This window comes from Chiloscyllium plagiosum, unplaced genomic scaffold (assembly GCF_037043375.1).
Source record: "Chiloscyllium plagiosum isolate Xiang-an unplaced genomic scaffold, Cpla_swu_hap1 HiC_scaffold_1, whole genome shotgun sequence".
In the NCBI taxonomy this organism is placed as follows: Eukaryota; Metazoa; Chordata; class Chondrichthyes; order Orectolobiformes; family Hemiscylliidae; genus Chiloscyllium; species Chiloscyllium plagiosum.
This window is the reverse complement of record NW_028270139.1, coordinates 90,175,137-90,193,344: the sequence shown is the minus strand read 5'-3', so window position 1 is coordinate 90,193,344 and position 18,208 is coordinate 90,175,137. Positions and strand designations below refer to the sequence as shown.

At 41.1% G+C, this 18,208-nt stretch overlaps 1 protein-coding gene across 3 annotated transcripts in view; it reads right to left on the bottom strand.

Annotated features, from left to right (window-relative positions):
• Positions 1–4,659: 4,659 nt before the first annotated feature.
• elovl7a (ELOVL fatty acid elongase 7a) overlaps positions 4,660–18,208 on the bottom strand; it is a 75,686-nt gene continuing 62,137 nt past the window's right edge. For all 3 annotated transcript variants that reach the window (XM_087988789.1, XM_043689338.2, XM_043689332.2), the window contains exons 6-8: positions 16,831–16,936; positions 9,271–9,407; positions 4,660–7,319 (exon numbers count right to left, since the gene is read on the bottom strand). In XM_087988789.1, the coding sequence (XP_087844915.1) occupies positions 7,122–7,319; positions 9,271–9,407; positions 16,831–16,936 (441 nt within the window). In that variant the 3' untranslated portion in view covers positions 4,660–7,121. The remainder of the gene's footprint in view (positions 7,320–9,270; positions 9,408–16,830; positions 16,937–18,208) is intronic.

Sequence of the window (18,208 nt, the reverse complement as noted above, 5' to 3'; positions counted from 1 at the left end):
TACTGAAAACAACAAATGCTGGACATCACAGCTGGTCAGGCAGCATCCATGAAGAGCGCATGACATACACATTGCTCTCTAATCTAGACTCAATATTAGTTTGCTTTCTCCAGGGATGTTGCCTGACCCAGTGATGTCCAGCATTTGTTGTTTCCAGTGAGTTCAAAATGTAGCTCATTCACACTTGTTGGAAGTTACATATTCATATACAAATGCCCATCTCAAAAAGAGGATATTCAAGTCTGTTGCCTTTTTTGAATTACCTTGAACGCTCAGGACCAGATAGTTGTTAGTCACGCCATGAAAAATACCAGTTCCATTCATCCTATCTAATTCTACTCAAAAGCTAGGAGAAAGAGAGGACTGCAGATCCTGAAGATCAGAGTCAAGAGTGTGGTGCTGGAAAAGCATAGCAGGTCAGGCTGCATCCGAGGAGCAGGAGAATCAATGTTTCAGGCAAGAGTCCTTCATCAGGAATAAGGCTTGTGAGCCAAGGGATTGATGCCGGGGGTGGGGGGGGGGGGGGGAGGGGGGGGGAGAAGAGGGGTAAGCAAGCTGAGTGTCATAGGTAGATGGAGATGGGGGTATTGGTGATTCGTTGGAGGAGTGATGGGTAAATAGGTGCAATGTAATATGTACAGGTAGGACAAGTCACGAGGGTGATGTCGAGTTGGAAGGTTCCACACATTATTTAGTGTATCCGTTGCATCCGACGTGGCCTCCTCTACATTGGGCAGACAGAATGTCAACTTGTAGAGTGCTTCAGAGAACATCTCTGGGACACCTGCACCAACCAACCCTACTGCCCCGTGACCAAACATTTCAACTCCCCTTCTCACTCCTCGGACATGCAGGTCCAGGGCCACCTCCATCGCCACACCCTAACCACCCAACATCTGGATGACAAAGGCCTCATCATCTGCCTCAGGACCCTCCAACCACATGACATCCATGTGGACTTCACCAGTTCCCTCATTTCCCCCTTCTCCCCACCTTATCCCAGATTCAACCTTTCAACTCTGCACCACCCTCATGACCTGTCCATCTTCCTTCCCACCTATCTGCTCCACCCTCCTCTCCAACCTATCACACTCCCAGCTCCCTTTCCTCTTGCTCCAAATCCCCTCGGCTCACAAGTCTCATTCCTGATCAAGGTCTCTTGCCAGAAGTGTCAATTCTCCTGCTCCTTGGATGCTGCCTGATCTGTTGTGCTTTTCTACCACCCCACTCTTTAAAAAAGCCTATTAACCCAACCTATTGCTTCCACATTACACCAAGTATCCACTATTATATCCCTCTTTTACATGTACCATTGCGTAAATGTCAGATTTCAAATATCCACAGTTCCATTTTTGTCCAGACTGCTTTGAGCAAACACTTTGGTGGTGAATCAAGACCAAAGCAAACCCTTTTACCACACTATTAAACTATTCCCAAAGCACCAATTCTATCCTCTTCCCCAGCGGTCTTAGCTGAACTTCCAACCCAATATCACCAAAGTTCATTCTCCCTTCGAACCTCAGCACAGCAGCTGAGAAATTCAAAACCTGCCCTTAGAAAAACTTGAGGGCAGACGTGCTAAGGGTACAAATTTCCACTTCCTGACATGCTGCTTTTCGCAGCAGAGAGCGGCAGGAGCTGGGCGGAAGTTCAGATGGAGCGCAAAGCCGGTCAGGAAGGTAAGTGATTACTATTAGAGTGGGTGTGTTCTAAACCCCAGGTCCTACAAAGTAGGGTCTCCCTCCCTCCCTCCCTCCTCCTCTAACCTTAATTTAGAGTCCACAGACATGCCACAAAAAGAGGGTTTAAGGAAGTTTAGATCGAAGAGTGAGGCTTCAGCTCAGAAATCTTTGACAAGGAGGTTGAGTGAAGTGATTACACCACAGTTGAAGAGGGTGAAGACATGACTGCCCAGCTGGTTCAGTGCGCTACATGCTTGATGTGGGAGGTCAACGACTCTGGTGTGTCTGGCTCGTATGTGTGGAAAATGTGTGCACATTCAGCAATTGACCGAGCATATTGCAGCGCTGATGAAAGAACTCGAAGACCTTAGGCTCATACGAGAGAACGAGATCTTTCTGGACAAGACCTTCAGCGATGTTATTACACCAATCATGCCAGAAGAGAGCAGAAGAGAGCAGACAATGAGGAAGGCGGAGAGGAGACAGGTGCAAGAGACCCCGGGAGAAGTACCTGTCAGGAACAAGTTGGAGCTTTTGGAAGCAGAGACTGATGACACTGCCAGTTCGCAAGGCGGCCAAGTTTGTCAATCAAAAGTTGCCGCAGAGGCAGAGCGGAAGAGTCGGACATCGCTCAGAGCCGTGGTAATAGGGGACTCCATCATGAGAGGAACTGACCGGGGTTTTTGTGGCAGCAGACGGGATTTAAGGATGGTGTGTTGCCTTCCTGGTGCTAGAGTGAAAGACATCGCGGACAGAGTGCAGGAAATCCTCAAGGATGAGGGTGAAGAGCCAGAGGTGGTGGTACATATCGGCACAAATGATGTCGGGAAGAAGAGGAGGAACATACTACAGCGAGACTTCGGAGAACTAGGAAGAAGGCTGAAAAGCAGGACGTCCAAGGTGGTTATCTCCGGTCTGCTTCCAGTTCCTCGGGCTCGGGATACTGCAGGGATCCGTACTGGGACCACAGCTTTTTACAATATATGTTAATGAAATAGAAGATGGTATCAGCAATAACATTAGCAAATTTGCTGATGATCCTAAGCTGGGTGGCAGGGTGAAATGTGAGGAGTATGTTAGGAGATTACAGGGTGACCTAGACAGGTTAGTTGAGTGGTCAGATGCATGGCAGATGCAGTTTAATGTGGATAAATGTATGGTTATCCACTTTGTTAGCAAGAACAGGAAGGCAGACTACTACCTCAATGGAATCAATTTATGTAAAGGGGCAGTACAGAGAGATCTGGGTGTTCTTGTACACCAGTCCATGAAGGCAAGCATGCAGGTACAGCAGGTAGTGAAGAAAGCCAATAGCATGCTGGCCTTCATAACAAGAGGAATTGAGTATAGAAGCAAAGAGGTGCTTCTGCAGCTGTACAGGGCCCTGGTGAGACCACACCTGGAGTACTGTGTACAGTTCTGGTCTCCAAATTTGAGAAAAGACATTCTGGCTATTGAGGGAGTACAGCGTAGGTTCACGAGGTCAATTCCTGGAATGGCAGGATTACTTTACACTGAAAGACTGAAGCGACTGGGCTTGTATACCCTTGAGTATCGAAGATTGAGAGGGGATCTGATTGAGACGTATAAGATTATGTTTCCACTGATGGGTGAGTGCCAAATCAGAGGACACAGCTTAAAAAATACGGGGTAGACCATTTAGGACAGAGCTCAGGAGAAACTTCTTCACCCAGAGAGTGGTGGCTGTGTGGAATGCTCTGCCCCAGAGGGCAGTGGAGGCCCACTCTCTGGATTCATTGAAGAAGGAGTTGGATAGAGCTCTCAAAGATAGTGGAATCAAGAGTTATGGAGATAAGGCAGGAACAGGATACTGATTAGGAATGATCAGCCATGATTATATTGAATGGCAGTGCAGGGTCGAAGGGCTGAATGGCCTACTCCTGCACCTATTGTCTATTGTCTAAATGACAAGAAAAGGTTAAGAGGTCTAGTCCACAAGCCTTCATAAGAAGCCTAAGCAGTGGCAAACTTTGGGTAAGCGGTGGTTCTAAAAGCATGATGTAGCATGGAGGGCATAAGATCATTACCATTCTTCCTGCACTGCTGGGCATACCACTTCACCTGGGAGTGAGTGAACCACCTGCAAATCAAATCCAGGCTAGCTTTGTTTTTTGGAGCAGCCTCTTGTGGTGTACCACAGGAAGTACCACTTCCCACTCCACCATCCCATGCCCCAAAACCTCCAGGTCCCGGTAAACAGAGGAAGAGAGCTGTCCTTTGCTCTGCACCACGTCCTCAGCGATAACAAACATTAGTGAGAAACAGTCCCTGGCTTGCAGTGTCTGAAATGGCATGCAGTTAGTTTTTAACAAGGCAGTGAAATGAAAACTGGAGGTCCCAATAGTGGCAAGTGCTTCTATCCCTCCTGCCACATTATGCCCAGAGAAAAGATGCCAGAGAGTCTGGCTGCAAAGTAAATGAGGTGAAAAATGGAAGATGCACTAGAATTGGTGTTTGAGCTATGAATCTTGCTTCACAAAACAGTCTGAAATCAGAAAATTTCACCCAAAGATTCTTAACTAATCCCTCAAATATTCTAAGACAATAATGATCCTCAGATGATGCTGCACTAGACTCTCCCAAAGACCAGCTGAGATATTACTGAGTAACCCCTCATTCCCAACTCTCAAAGCCCAATTAAGATTCAGTCCTGGGATTAATTTCTTCATCTTCTCATTCCCAAATTCTGTAAGGCGCTCTCTCTATCCACTACAACAACTCTTAAACCTTAAACCTTAAGATCAAACTGACTCTAATTCATGGCAGAACATTCAATGCCTGAACCTTACTATTCATGTCCAGTCAAATCCTGTCACTTAAACCTATCTTTACAAATCGTATTACCCTCTTCACTTTGCACCCATTATCGGATGACATGGGACTAAAATAATAAATGCATGAACAGAGTTGGTGCTGCTGATGAAACGTCATTTGTCATAGTATAAAATACACAATATAAATTTAATAGATTTTATTTGAGGGCAAATAGAAATAATTTTAAAATACATCATTTGCAAGTGATATCACTTACAAAAGACATTAATTCATTTGGAAACACTTGTTAAAATTTGGATACAATACAATCATCTGCTATGGTAACTGAGCACATAGTTTGATAAACATCAAGGTACAATTTTCCAGACCCATCATATGTTCTCTTTAACATTTCACTCTATTTGTGGCAATCTAAAACACACATGTATAACAAATCGTTTTCCACCAATGGCTTCATACTTTTTTGTATGAAACCACAATTTTAAATCAAGTTTATTAACTTAGAGCAATAGCAGTACTCAAGATAATATATGGTCAAGCAAAACCCAACCAAGTATATTGGAAATGCTTCTTTTTCAAGGTCACATTAATACACCAGTGCTTATACTGTGCATTCCAACTTATTATTAAAACAAATGGACTCCAGTTTGCAATACCTGTGTTGGATATTGTTTTCAACTCCTCTGAAAACTTGACTTACAGCATAACAGCTCAAAAAGTGTCAAATAAGAACAAAGTTAACTTAGGAATACTGTAGTCAGTTGGGAATACATTTTTGCAGAATTTCTTCTCTATTGGCACATTTTGAAAACAAAAATCAAGTAAAGAAGGTGCTGGATCAGTGTGCACAAATACCAAGGCTGCTCAAAATATATCTCATTTGATCCAAATCTTAAGATAGCCGATTATTAGAACAGTAACATCTCCATTTTCCCACTCTTTTCAAATGTCACCATTTAGTACTAGTCTGAAATTCTCAGCTTGTGGTTCTACCAATGTTTTCATTACTAAGTTGCTGATTTGGCCATTGCAATGCAGAAAAGACATTTTTGATCTTCGTGTGGAATTCAAAACCGCTTCCACAGGAAAAGGAGTTTACTGTGCATTTCAACAAAAATTGGGTGAGAGCAAATTTTTAACTTGAAATTCTTCACGAAAGATTTGGGTGAGAAAATTATCCAATCATTTTTACTATGAAAAGGACAGAAATATGCTCACTGTTTTCTTCTCAGGAATAAAAATAACCAGTCACTTGTGCCAAAATGTTTATTTACCACAATTGCCAAGAAGCATCTGAATAAGGAAGGAACATAGAAAGAGACACTTTTGGACATTACGTAGAAAAAACAATAAGCAAAAGGTATTTTATCTTTGGAATGGATAATTTTGAAAACATTTGTAGCTGCTTCTGAACAAATACAAAGATCCAGATAATCCTTGAATCATTTTTCCTTGAACATTAATAAAAAATGTTTAACTATCTCAAGCTAAATCACCTCAAAATTGAAAGTTCACATTTTTAAAACTGCTACATCCCTGAAATTTCAGAAGTAAAGCAAAAGCTAAATTTCCACAACTTTCTACTAATATCCTTAAATACTAATCTTCTGTCTTTCACAAAACCCACAGCAAAACTCATTTGCAAGCATCACGAGAAAGTGAAGAAAGAACACTTTGGTAAAAATCCTTCTTGCGAGCTTAAAAAACCTACACCTTTGAAGGCAGAACTACTTTCAACAACAACAGTTATGAATGGAATGGTTCAGTCAAGTTTGGCATTCCTACAATGAAATATTTCCAGACCAGGACTCACTAACTGTTTACTCGTGATAAGTTTTAATTAAAAAGCTAGTTAAACTACACTCAATGAAAAACTGTCATGTAACCCAAGTGTTTTACAGAAACATGTAATGTAGGAAATTAATTCCTCTTAATAAAACAAACAGCCAGCGTCATCATTGAAGCAGACAGTTATATATCATCCATTTGACATAAACAGGGAATAGCAAATATCCCAAATGCATTGGCACAGATTTAGCCAATTTACTACTGCTTTTGAATTGTAATTAACCAGGACGCAAGAAACAGTTCAAACTGGAAACCTGGCCTGCCAGTTCTCATTCCTGTTTAAGCATATGTGAAACAAAAAAAAAATAAAAAAATGGGGTTTGTGTTAATCCCAGTTACTGTAGCCATGCAAACTAAAACAGAAATCAAGTTGCCCAAATGTATCATTGCTTCCAAAACATGAACAGCAGCATAATTCTGCTCTGCTGCAAAACTCTGCATTGCAAGTAGGCCTAACACATAAAGGCACCTCAATTGCATCATTTTATACAATTAGAAAAGGTAAGGACAGAAGAGTGTGTTAATAATTAGACCAATCACAATGACAGAAAATATTACCAGGGCATAGGTTAGGGTTTGCAAAGTTGGCAGATTCTAAATGGATTTGATATTTTTCACAAGTTTAGCAGCTATACATTAGCATGCATCAATAAATCAATTTCAGAGAATCAGAAACAGATGAATATTGTCTAGTTTTTAAAAAGAATAACATACAATGCCCAACGGTGTGCCATACACGTTCATTATTGTCTAAAGTTCAATCATAAACAAAGTATCTTCCAGTTCTTGCTATTTTTACTGCTTCAACTTGCTTGTAGCATTCTTTGGCAATCGTTGCCCTTTTATATATGCATAGTACCAGAAGTTGAGGAATAAAACCATAAAACTAACTCCATAAAGCCATATTATATATAGAAAGACTGGATACTGGTATTGGCAATTTTTCATGAAGAAGAACTGCCCAATGTGGACAGTAATCACCACAAACTGCACCTGAAAGTTGAAAGAAAAGTTAAGTTTGAGATCAGAGAAACTGCTGTAACAAACCAGCCAAATTACTTGTACATATTCTATGAACAGAACAAGAACAGCCATGAAATGAATACCTTGTCTGTAATATGCTCCAACCACCGTGTAAACTAGCATTACCTCAGACACGGTTCAAAAACAAAGAAAAACAGCTTAACTCCATGAGGTAAGAGAGTGACAGCCCTAAACATCAAGGCCACATTTAAATCAATATGGCAGCGAGGAGCTCTAAAAAGAGAGCCACTGGAAATCAGAAGGAAAACTCTGTGGGTTGGAATTTTATCTAACACAGAGGAAGGTAATTGTGGTTGTTGGAAGTCAAATAATCTCAAATCCAGCATATCATTGACAAAGTTCCTCAATGCAGTGTCCTCAAATCAATCTTCTTCAATGACTTCAACATACGGTCAGAAGTGGTAATGTTCGCTGAAGACTGCAATGTTCAGTACCATTCACCACTCAGATACTGAAACAGTTTATAACCATAAATAGCAAACCCTGAACAAAAACCCAGGCTTGGGCCGACAAGTTGCAAGCAACATTCACACCACAAGTGTCTAGCATAAACCACCTCCAGCAAGAGAAGGTAACCATCACCCCCAATAATCAACGACATTAATCATCACAGAATCCCTCACTACCAATATCCTGGGGTTACCATGGACCATAAAATGAACTGCACTAATCCTTTCAATAGCGTGGCTACGAGAATAGGTCAGAGACTAGAATCCTGCAGTAACTCATCTCCTGACTCCCCAAAGCCTGTCTTGCCCTCTTCCCTGCTACCGAGCAAAAGCAGCCTACTTAATTACCAAAACTCCACAATTCAGTTCTTCCACCACTGATGCTCAGTAGCAGCAGTGTAGACCCTGCACAAGACACTGTAGAAGTTAATCAAGACTCCTGAGAAAACATTTTCTAAACTCATGACCACTACAATCTTGAAGCAAAAGGGTAACAGATACATGGGAACACCACCACCTTCAAGTTCTCCTCTAAGCCCATCACCATCTTGACTAGGAAATATATTATTCCTTCACTGCGATTGGGACAAAATTTGGAACATGCTCCTGATCATTTTGTATGTACCTATATTAAACAGATGACAGCAGTTGGAAAAAGCAATTCACCACCACTTTGTCAAGGGCAATGAGAAATTGGTAATAAATACTGGCTCAGCCAATGACAATCACATCTGACTAATGAATAAAAAAACTAGACAATTACAAAAGAGTCTCTTGAAGTGAAGAGACTGAGGTTTATTGTAGTTCAGTGTCCACAGGTACATTACAGCCTACTTCTAATTCATATTTAGGCATCTCAAAATAAAATTTTACCATATGGGTTTAATTTTCTCTTTACAACAACAATCCATACAATACAAACAAAACAACTTCAAATTTGAGTAGCATCTATTTAAGTCCAAGAAAAATCACAAGGGGTGTTCAGTTCCACAATGCTCTGTGTAGATGTCACACCAAAATACATCATGAGCATTGTATAATAAAACTCAAATTTTTTAAACCTAATCCATCCCACTCCTGACCTGTACCTTGAAGATTAAGGAAGGTTTTGGGAACAGATGCTCCCCTTCATTTTGCTAAAAGGAAAACCTGGGCCCAAACATTTTGCTACAAAGCCTAACTGAAAAGGAGTACACAAGTGTTAAAACTTCACAGCATATTACAAAATTGCATTTCTAAAATATCTGAGTTTGTAATCTAGCACCAAGCAGTTATTAAACCGCTACAAAGATAGATCAGCTAGGTTACACATGACTTTCCGGTGATGGAGCCTGCCATCCCTCTCAGGACTTCCACACAGTCACAGCCCTTCAACATAGGAATTAATCCGTGCCCTTTGCCAGTTAACCTGACCTTGTCGTCCACAAATCAAGATGGTAAAGAAAACTTACCAATTGAATTGTCGTCATGTACTTCTTCCACCATAAATACTTCTGGTAAGATGGCCCCAATGCAGATAAACCATAGTACGTATACATGATTATGTGCACAATACAGTTTACAAGAGCATGAAATGTTCCTAGACCACCTGTATGGGAAAGAGAAAGAGAAAGAAAAGGAAAAACAGTTATACAAAGAAGTTGAAACGAAAACCCAAAGAACAACGGACGTTGGCAATCAAACTACTGGGAAAAACTCAGCAGGTTTGGCAGCGTCTGTGAAGAGAAAGAGATAACACTTCAGTCCCATGATTCTTCCTCAGAACATTCTGAAAGAGGGCCATGGGAATCTGCTTTCTCTCCACAGATGCTGCCAGACTTGCTGAATTTTTCCAGCAGTTTCAGTTTTTGTTAGACAAAGAAGCTGGATTAGCTCTTCAAATATTGTGCTGGTACATATTTAATACAAGTCCATTGAAAGAGCATCAAGCTTCTACTTTTAAGAGGTATTTTATATTTTAAAAAAATTCAGTACTGTTTCGAAAAAAGTAATGTTTATAAAGGCATGATCTGTTGTGCCAACTTATACGAAGAGGTGAACGTTTTTCAAAACACTACTGCCCAGGTTACTCATCAAAAGCCAAAAAGAGTGGTTTAATCTAATAGCAAGGAGAAATTGGTTCTTTTCAATACCCAAACCATACAGTATTATTGTGGTGTATCATACCACAGCACTAATCAATTCAAACACCAACAATAGTCCTATCACTTAATGGCATAAACTAACTACTAGAGATCGATTGGCAGTTTTCTTCACTGCATGAGGTTTCGTATTGCCACTGACTAAACAATGCAATCAGCTAATTTGTTCCCGATTGAAATCATCAAAATAAGTTTGAAATTTTCCAATTAGAATATAAAAGAACAAAAGATTACACCTTTTATTTTGAGTCAGAAGTTCAGCACAAGACTTAATGTTAACCATTTCAACTTATTTTAAGGCCTAATTTTCCCTCTGGCATATTTAATTGCCAAAATAGCAATAATTTCATATGGATATATTTTAAATACTGAATCTTGTAAGGAAAGTCTAGTTTAGGGAAGCACGGAGGCTCAGTGGGTAGCATTGCTGCCTCATCGCACCAGGGTCCCAGGTTTGATTCCAGCCTCAGGCACCTGTCTGTGTGGGTTTCTTCCGGGTGCTCCAGCTTCCTCCCACAGTCCAAAGATGCACAGGTGAGGTGAACTGGCCATGCTCAATTGCCCATAGTGATAGTTGCATTAGTCAGAGGGAAATGGGCCTGGACTGGGTTACTCTTTGGAGGGTCGGTGTGGACTGGTTGGGCCAAAGGGCTTGTTTCCACACTGTAGGGAATCTAATCTAATCTAAAGAACAAGGCACCTCAGATAGTAATTTCTGCATTTAATTCTTTAACTGCACTTATAATTACTGTCCAACTGATAACTTCAGTGCATGCTTTTCACCTCACAAATCTCTACTGCACAGGTTTCATGCACCAAGCGCTTCCTTACTCTCAGCACTGATCCAAAGGAGATAAAAACTAAAAATGGTAGATAACATTGCAGAACAGAGATACACATCACCAGTTTAGCAGGAGTGAGGGTGTTTTGGGGATTTAGTTGCAGTTCCAAGATTGCTTGTTTAATATAAAGCAAGATGGATTTTACAGATGCAATTTAAGGAGTGGGTTTACAACAGTTGATAGAGCAGAGCATTCTCATGATATTAGTGGATAGGAGAATTGTAATAAGGTCTACCAAAATTGAAGAGCGAACATGATAACACTGCAGAGGTGCAAATGTTAAGTAAAGATGCACTGACTAGTTAATACAACTTGAAGTATTAAACTATGACAACTTAGTCCAGAAGCAATCTCAATTCAAAACACTGCAGCACAGGTATTAAGAGACAAAAACAGGAAATACTCAGTAAATCACATGAAGTTATGGTCTGGAATTTCATTCTGTACGATGACTTGGGAACTGATGAAAAAGATGGTAGGGAGAGTCCAGACGCCCATTCACTTTCCCAGGCTCTCAGATTTTTCAGGTTTATAAGCTGGTCTGGGACACAAACCCCACACATGACATTACAGACCTGGAGACCTCCTTCGCAGAGATAGGCATGGCCCACTCCTCTGATTTTTATGGAGTCAGGTGAGTTTTTTTTTAAAATGTCACAGTTCACAGCACCTTTGTTGTCATGAACTATACACTGCTTAAAGGGAACCTTCTGAACGTACTCAACAAAAGTTTCTCTTCATTTCCTTGACAGGTTGTCCCTGTCAATCAACCCCTTTGCCCTTCATCCCAGGTTTTGGCATTACATCCATTAATGATATTTTTGAATATTTTAAGATTGAGGTGGGTATATTGTCAGGCATAGGAATCAAGAGTTAGAGATAGAGAGGAACATGAATTCAAAACAACCGAGAAAAAACAGCCATAATCTTACTGAGCAGATTCAATGGTGTGCCTCTGCTCCTATTTCTCAATCACATGAATCTTTTACAGACAACTGCAGGTGTAACTAAAGCTTAGAAAATGAACATGGATTGCCTTTGTTCAAAAGCAGCCCTTTCACACAAAAAGGTCAATTTAAACCAATTACTACAACAGTTGAAATTGCAAGCAATTAATACTTGGGTAAATAAATATTATGAAATTGATCGTTCAGACTGCTAGAGCTGTCAATCAAACAGGAGCTCAGTTGTTGTTACAAGAGAAATGGATTTCTAGGCTCAGTCAAGAATAAGGAGTCTATATAATAAGGGTATACATACCCAATATAATAAAGGTCTCTGGATATACATACTTGGGTAAGACATTAAAGGCATAAGAATCAGAGACAGCACAGGCAAATGGCATTAGGTTGGATGAGCAGCCATGAGTAAAGTGCTCAATGATCCATTCCTCAGATTTACAGTTTTCCAAAGAGGGGACTTGGGGCTATTTGGGAGTGCACACCTTGGAATTGGGTACATGAGGTAGATGAAGGAGCAAGAGGAGGGAAAGGAGTAGTGAACATGCACTTAAAGGGGGCCTTTTAAACAGCTCCACATCCCCTGCAGGCAGCCCATGTTTCTCTAGAGTTAGCTGGCCGAATTGCAGCTGGCACTTGTGAAATAAAGATTCCAGTTTCTGTGGCAAATTCTGAGGTGGGATGTGCATGCCCAAGAATTCCCCCAACTCAAACAACTGGAGGATAAAAATCTAGCTCATTGATTCAGGTTGCTTAAACATGGGTTAGACTTGTGAATTGTCAGAAATAGATTTAAAAAAAAAAGGGAGGCAGTATCGCTGTCACTCTAAGGAGCATGATTGTCAAGCTAGGAAATTCCACGTCACTGGTCATGGGTTCTAATGGGTCCGTGCATAGCTGATGAGACTCCGATTTCTTTCTCTGTTCATGTTTTTGGCAGGTGTTTCCAAAAATTGGTTCTTTGCCTTAAGATAGTTGACATTCCTTTCCTGTATTTAGTCTTTTCACTCGTGTTCTCAAAGACTTAAGTCCCTTCATTCAGGAGCTTCCTCCAAGGTTTCTTCCGAAAAAGGGTCTCATGTTGACACTACATTTCATTTCTTGAGGCAAGTCTTCAGGGGAATCTTCAGAATGCTTCCTTTGTCCTATTCTGGTTGAGAGTCCCTTCCTCGAGCTGGGAAAATATTTACTTGACAGACAGAGCTCAAGCATCCAAAGAGCGCACAGCCGGCTCAAAGGAGTGGATTTCAGATGACCATGCCCTCTATGCTGGTGCTCTTAACTGCTTTCAAGGCCATAGATGTTATTACACCCAGCTAATGTGGAGACTCCATCTCAAACAGCGTTGATGGTACTTCAAGGATTTATGACGACATCTATGTGTAGTCCAAGTTTTGGAGCCATGTGGAAGGGTCAAAAGGATGATGCTGTCTGATACAAAAGGATCTTATATCCACACAGCTATCACTGTTGAGTTTGATCCTGAAGTGTCCAAAGGCAGCGCTTGCAAATGCCATGTTGAACCTCTGCAATTATGTCAGTCTTAGATGAATTTAGAAGTCACAACACCAGATTATAGTCCAACAAGTTTGTTTGAAATCACAAGCTTTTAGAGAGATGATGTCACTTCACCTGACAAAGGAGCAGTGCTCTAAAGTTTGTAATCCCAAACACATCATTAGGCTATAACCTGGTGTTGTGTGACTTATAACTTCATCCACCCCAGTACAACGCTGGCACTTTTGCATCAATCTTAGATGAGAGGTAGCTTGCCAGTTAAGGGAAGGATTTCAAACTTCCATGTTTGGGAGGATTTGTCAGTTGATCTTAATGGACGGACAGACTGGAACTTGACCTGGGACAGGTTGGTAAAGAACTGGAGTCTTGGAGTAGAGGCTGAGACCAATTCTTCAGTCTGCATTAAATAAAACTTGAAGACTGTCTTGAGACACAGCACAGAGATGACAGTCATCTACTTACTAAAGTTCCACAACTGAAGTCTAGCTTATTTTCTTGTTCGATTTCAACCAGTTGAGGTTGGGGTGATGACACATCCCTGCTTGATCTCAAAGATTTATCATATTACAGTTGGTGAGGACTTACACCAACATCTTGTTGTGGAGATGAAAGACATTCATAAATTTCACTCAACAGCTGGCCTCTGACAGGGTCTTCCATAGCACTTGCTAATCGACCGAAGCTTTGGTCAGGTCGATGAAAGCCATGTTAAGTAGTTGTGTTGTTCCTGTCATTTCTCAGAATTGGCAAGGAATGAAATGATGTCAATAGTTTGGTTGGAAAACGAGCTTTCATCAAAGATTCCCTCAAGCTGTGAGAAGGTGCCTCGTGGGGATTCGGTCAATGATCATTCTGGCGATGGAAAGTTGGGAGATCCCTCAGCAATTCCCTCAGTCCAATGTCTCCTTTCTTGAAGGAAGTGATGGCGGCTCTATCCCGGAGATTGACAGGCGTTTCTTCATTGCCCCAGACTTTCAGGAACAGTTGATAGACAAGCTCTGCTCCTCCAAGTTACAAAATCTCCAATAGAATACTGTCTACTCCTGCATCTTTTCCCATTTTTCATGGGTCAAATAGCAGCTTCAAATTCTGCCACATCAGGGTGGGAGTGCAAGGTAATCTTGGATGGGGAGGAGTTGGGGATTTCCTCAAAACAGGCCCACATTATTGACTGTACTGTGATTTAGAGTTCTTTTAAATGTTCTCTCCCTCAGGAAGTTGAGGTTTTCTGTTTTTCAGAAGGGTCCTATCTTTATTCTGCATCAGGTCGTGGCCAAAGGGTGTTGGGTCCATAGGTTGTCTTGGTGCCATTGAAGAAATTCTGGATACTGTGCTTATCAACAAGGAGTTGGAGTTCCTTAACTTTCTTAGTCCACCACTGGTTTTTGATTTTCCTGGTTCTGCTTCGGAACTCCACCTTTGTTATGCTGGTCATGTTTTGCTGGCCATGGGGAGCTCTTCTTGTTGATGAGGTCTTCAATGTGGTGGTCATTCTTATTGAACCAGGTCTTGGGGTTTCATAGTCTTGTAGCAGATGGTTTCATCACAGCAAGAGATGGTGGCAGTCTTCGGCTGTTTCCAGATTTCTCCACTTCCTTAAAATGAACACTTGATATTGAAGACATTATTGCAAGCTAACTAGTCTGATGTGCTCTTAAAGCTAAGGAGGGAGTGTAGGGTGAGAAGTGGAAGACATTAAATGACGAAATGGGCTGCTGATGCAAGGCAATAGGAAGTGGCAATGTGACAAGTAAAAAAACAAAACATTTGTCTCGAGGTGGTGTGAATGACGATGATGAATAATTGCCAAACAGGATGTGACGATATTATGGCTTTAACAGGGGGTGTATTTTGCCCTGGTTATGTTTTTGGAGGGAGATTTTGAGCCAATAACGTGAACAGCTTGAGGGGCCTTGGGGCTCTTTTCAATTTAAACAATAGAAGCAGCCTGAATGAGTGAGTCAGGCTCTCACAGAACCAGGGTTTTATTTTAGATTTCAGTAGTTGTTGGGATTTCCAAGTTGGTTGCAGAAGCTGTTATGCATCTCTCTGCTACAGCTAAAAACCTGGAGTTCTCTCCCTGCTAGAATCGCAGGTGAGAATCTATTATATTGACTGCCAAGGGCATATATAAATGTTGCTTATTAGTAGCTCAATAAATTGATTATTGTGTTGTTTTCCAACAGAATTAAAGTTAGACCAATTCTTCCTTCTTTTGTTTCTATTTTAACTGTAGGCGAATAAAGAGTGTTTTCCTAAGCAGAGTAATGTAACCAAATTATGACTGGAACACCACATCTTACACTTGCCTCTAAATAAGAAAAAGTGAAGGTCTAATATCTGTTATTTCTTCGATGTATTTGAAGGGAATTTGGTCTGGTTCATAGGAGAGAAAAATGATTTTTTTTTTAAGATTAGAACCCCTATTGTATGTAAACAGGCCATTTGGCCCAACAAGTCCACACTGACCCTCCAAAGAGTAACCCACATAGACCCATTCCTCACCATACATTTACTTATGACTAACGCACTTAACAGGGAGAAAGTGAGGTCTGCAGATGCTGGAGATCCAGAGACCTGCAGCTGGAAAAGCACAGTAGGTCAGGCAGCATCCGAGGAGCAGGAGATTTGACATTTCGGGCTGGAGCCCCAACACTATGGACAATTTAGCATGGCCAATTCACCTGACCTGCACATCTTTGGGATTGTGGGAGGAAACTGAAGCACCCGGAGGAATCCCTTGCAGACACTGGGATAATGTGCAATCTCCACACAGACAGTCACCCAAGGCTGGAATTGAACCCGGTCCCTGGCGCTGAGGCAACAGTGCTAACCACTAAGCCACTATGCCACCTCCACTGAACCACCGTGTCGAATTATAGGGACAGAAATGTTCTGAGATTGTTGGTCTCAAATCCTCATGCAGCAGTGCTGTAGAATGCCTAAATGAAAGATAAGGTACTGTTCCTCCAGCTCATGGTGAGCTTCACGAGAATACAACCAGAGGCAGGTGACAGGAAAGTCAGAAAAGCGAATACAACCAGAAACTTGGGAGTCAAGATTATAACTGAATGAAAAGCAAATTATAAAAGTGATCAGCCATTCTGCTTTTGACCTTCCCAAGTGGAGATTTAAAAGCCTATTTGTTCTACGGAGAGTCTTTCAAACTATTGGGATGGGGACTGTTAGGAATTGTCTACTAACTATACCAAAGTCTTACTTAAGTATTTTGAAAAGCTACAGATGACATTGACACAGCCTGATTAATATATGGCACCAAGCACTGCTTCAAATGTAGAATATTAGTCAGCGTGCATGGGTTTCAATGTTTGGGAGCAACAGTACAGAGAGTAGGGGCGTAATTGAAATCTCTGCATGTGACATTGATGCTGAGCAAGATAAATAGCTAATTCCCACAAATATGCAGCCCCAGATCAAAAGTGGTACAGTGAACCAGCTGTTCAAGGTTGAACTCAAAATAGTGCAAACTTTCACAGTTCATTTGTGGGTTCATAATCCAAAATAATACTTAATTAGTAAGTTAAGTTTACCTGGAGCAAATTTGACTCCAAACCACCATGTGAAAGACATGATGGTGTGGTGATAAACATGAAGAAATGTCACTTGGCTGTTCTTCTTACGAAGCACAAAGAAGATCTGTACAGGAAAACAGGAAAAACTATCACAAGGTGAGTTATTTTAGGATGCTTCTGCCAGTGTTAGAACACCAATATTTCTAAAACCAAGGTTTTTTTTATGAATTAGACCTTAATATCAAGATAATTATTTCAGCCCAAAATAGTTTGGAGTTTGCGGTGGGTGCACAGCAAAGTAGCTTTCAATTGTACATGAACTGTTGTGAAACAAATTTACAATGTGAGAAAGGAGCTTTAAGAAATCACCACTTGTTAATTGCCTCTGCAACAATATAATTTTCACAGTCAGTCAGTTAAGGCACGTCAGTTGCAAGACCAGCATTTATTGCCAGCGTTGCCCTCCAGAAGGTGACAGCAAACCATTCTGAAATACTCCAAATAAAAATCCAATGTCACGCCTGTAATTAAAGCTGGATCTTGTTGACCTGTTGTGCAGCAACAGGTGAGAACCACAGTTGGGACGACAGCAAAATGTCATCCTTGAAAAACAAGGAAGTTTTAAAAATTTGCTCATATAATGTGAGCTTCACCTGCTGGGCCAACATTTACTACCTATCCTTAGCTGGACCAGTTTGTAGGAGCACAACAGATCAGGCAGCATCCAAGGAGCAGGAGAACAGATGTTTCAGGCATAAGCCCTCCATTAGGAATATGCCCGAAACATCGACTCTCCTGTTTCTCATATGCTGCCTGACCTGCTGTGCTTTTTAGCACCACATTCTCAACTGATCTCCAACATCTGCAGTCCTCACTTTTGCCTGTCTTATTGGAGATGTCAGCCAAAGCATCAGTTTTGACCAAGTCTTGCTATATTTAGATATGGTATGTTTTAGTATCTGACAAGTGATGAATGGTGCTGAACATTAATAATTGCACAAATCCACTTACTGGTCTTATGAATGAGGTATGGTCATTGTTGAAGAAGCCGAGTCAAAGGCAGAGTTTTACAGCACAATAATACACAGGCATTTCACATCTGCACTAGTAAAAAAAAACTACCTAACTATTCTAATCCTATTTTCCAGTACTTGTCCCATAGCCTTTTACGCCATGGCACTGCAAGTACACATCTTAATACTGTGTTAAATCTTAATAATGTGTTATGCAGGTATCTGCCTCTACCATGCTTAGAGCCAGCAAATTCCAGATTCCCATAGCTCTCTGGGTAAAAATGGTGGATAGACCTCGGACGTTACACTGAAGAACTCCTGGAGAGATGTCCTGGGGCTGGAGATAAGTGTCCTCCAATAACAACCATTTTCCTTTCCAGGAG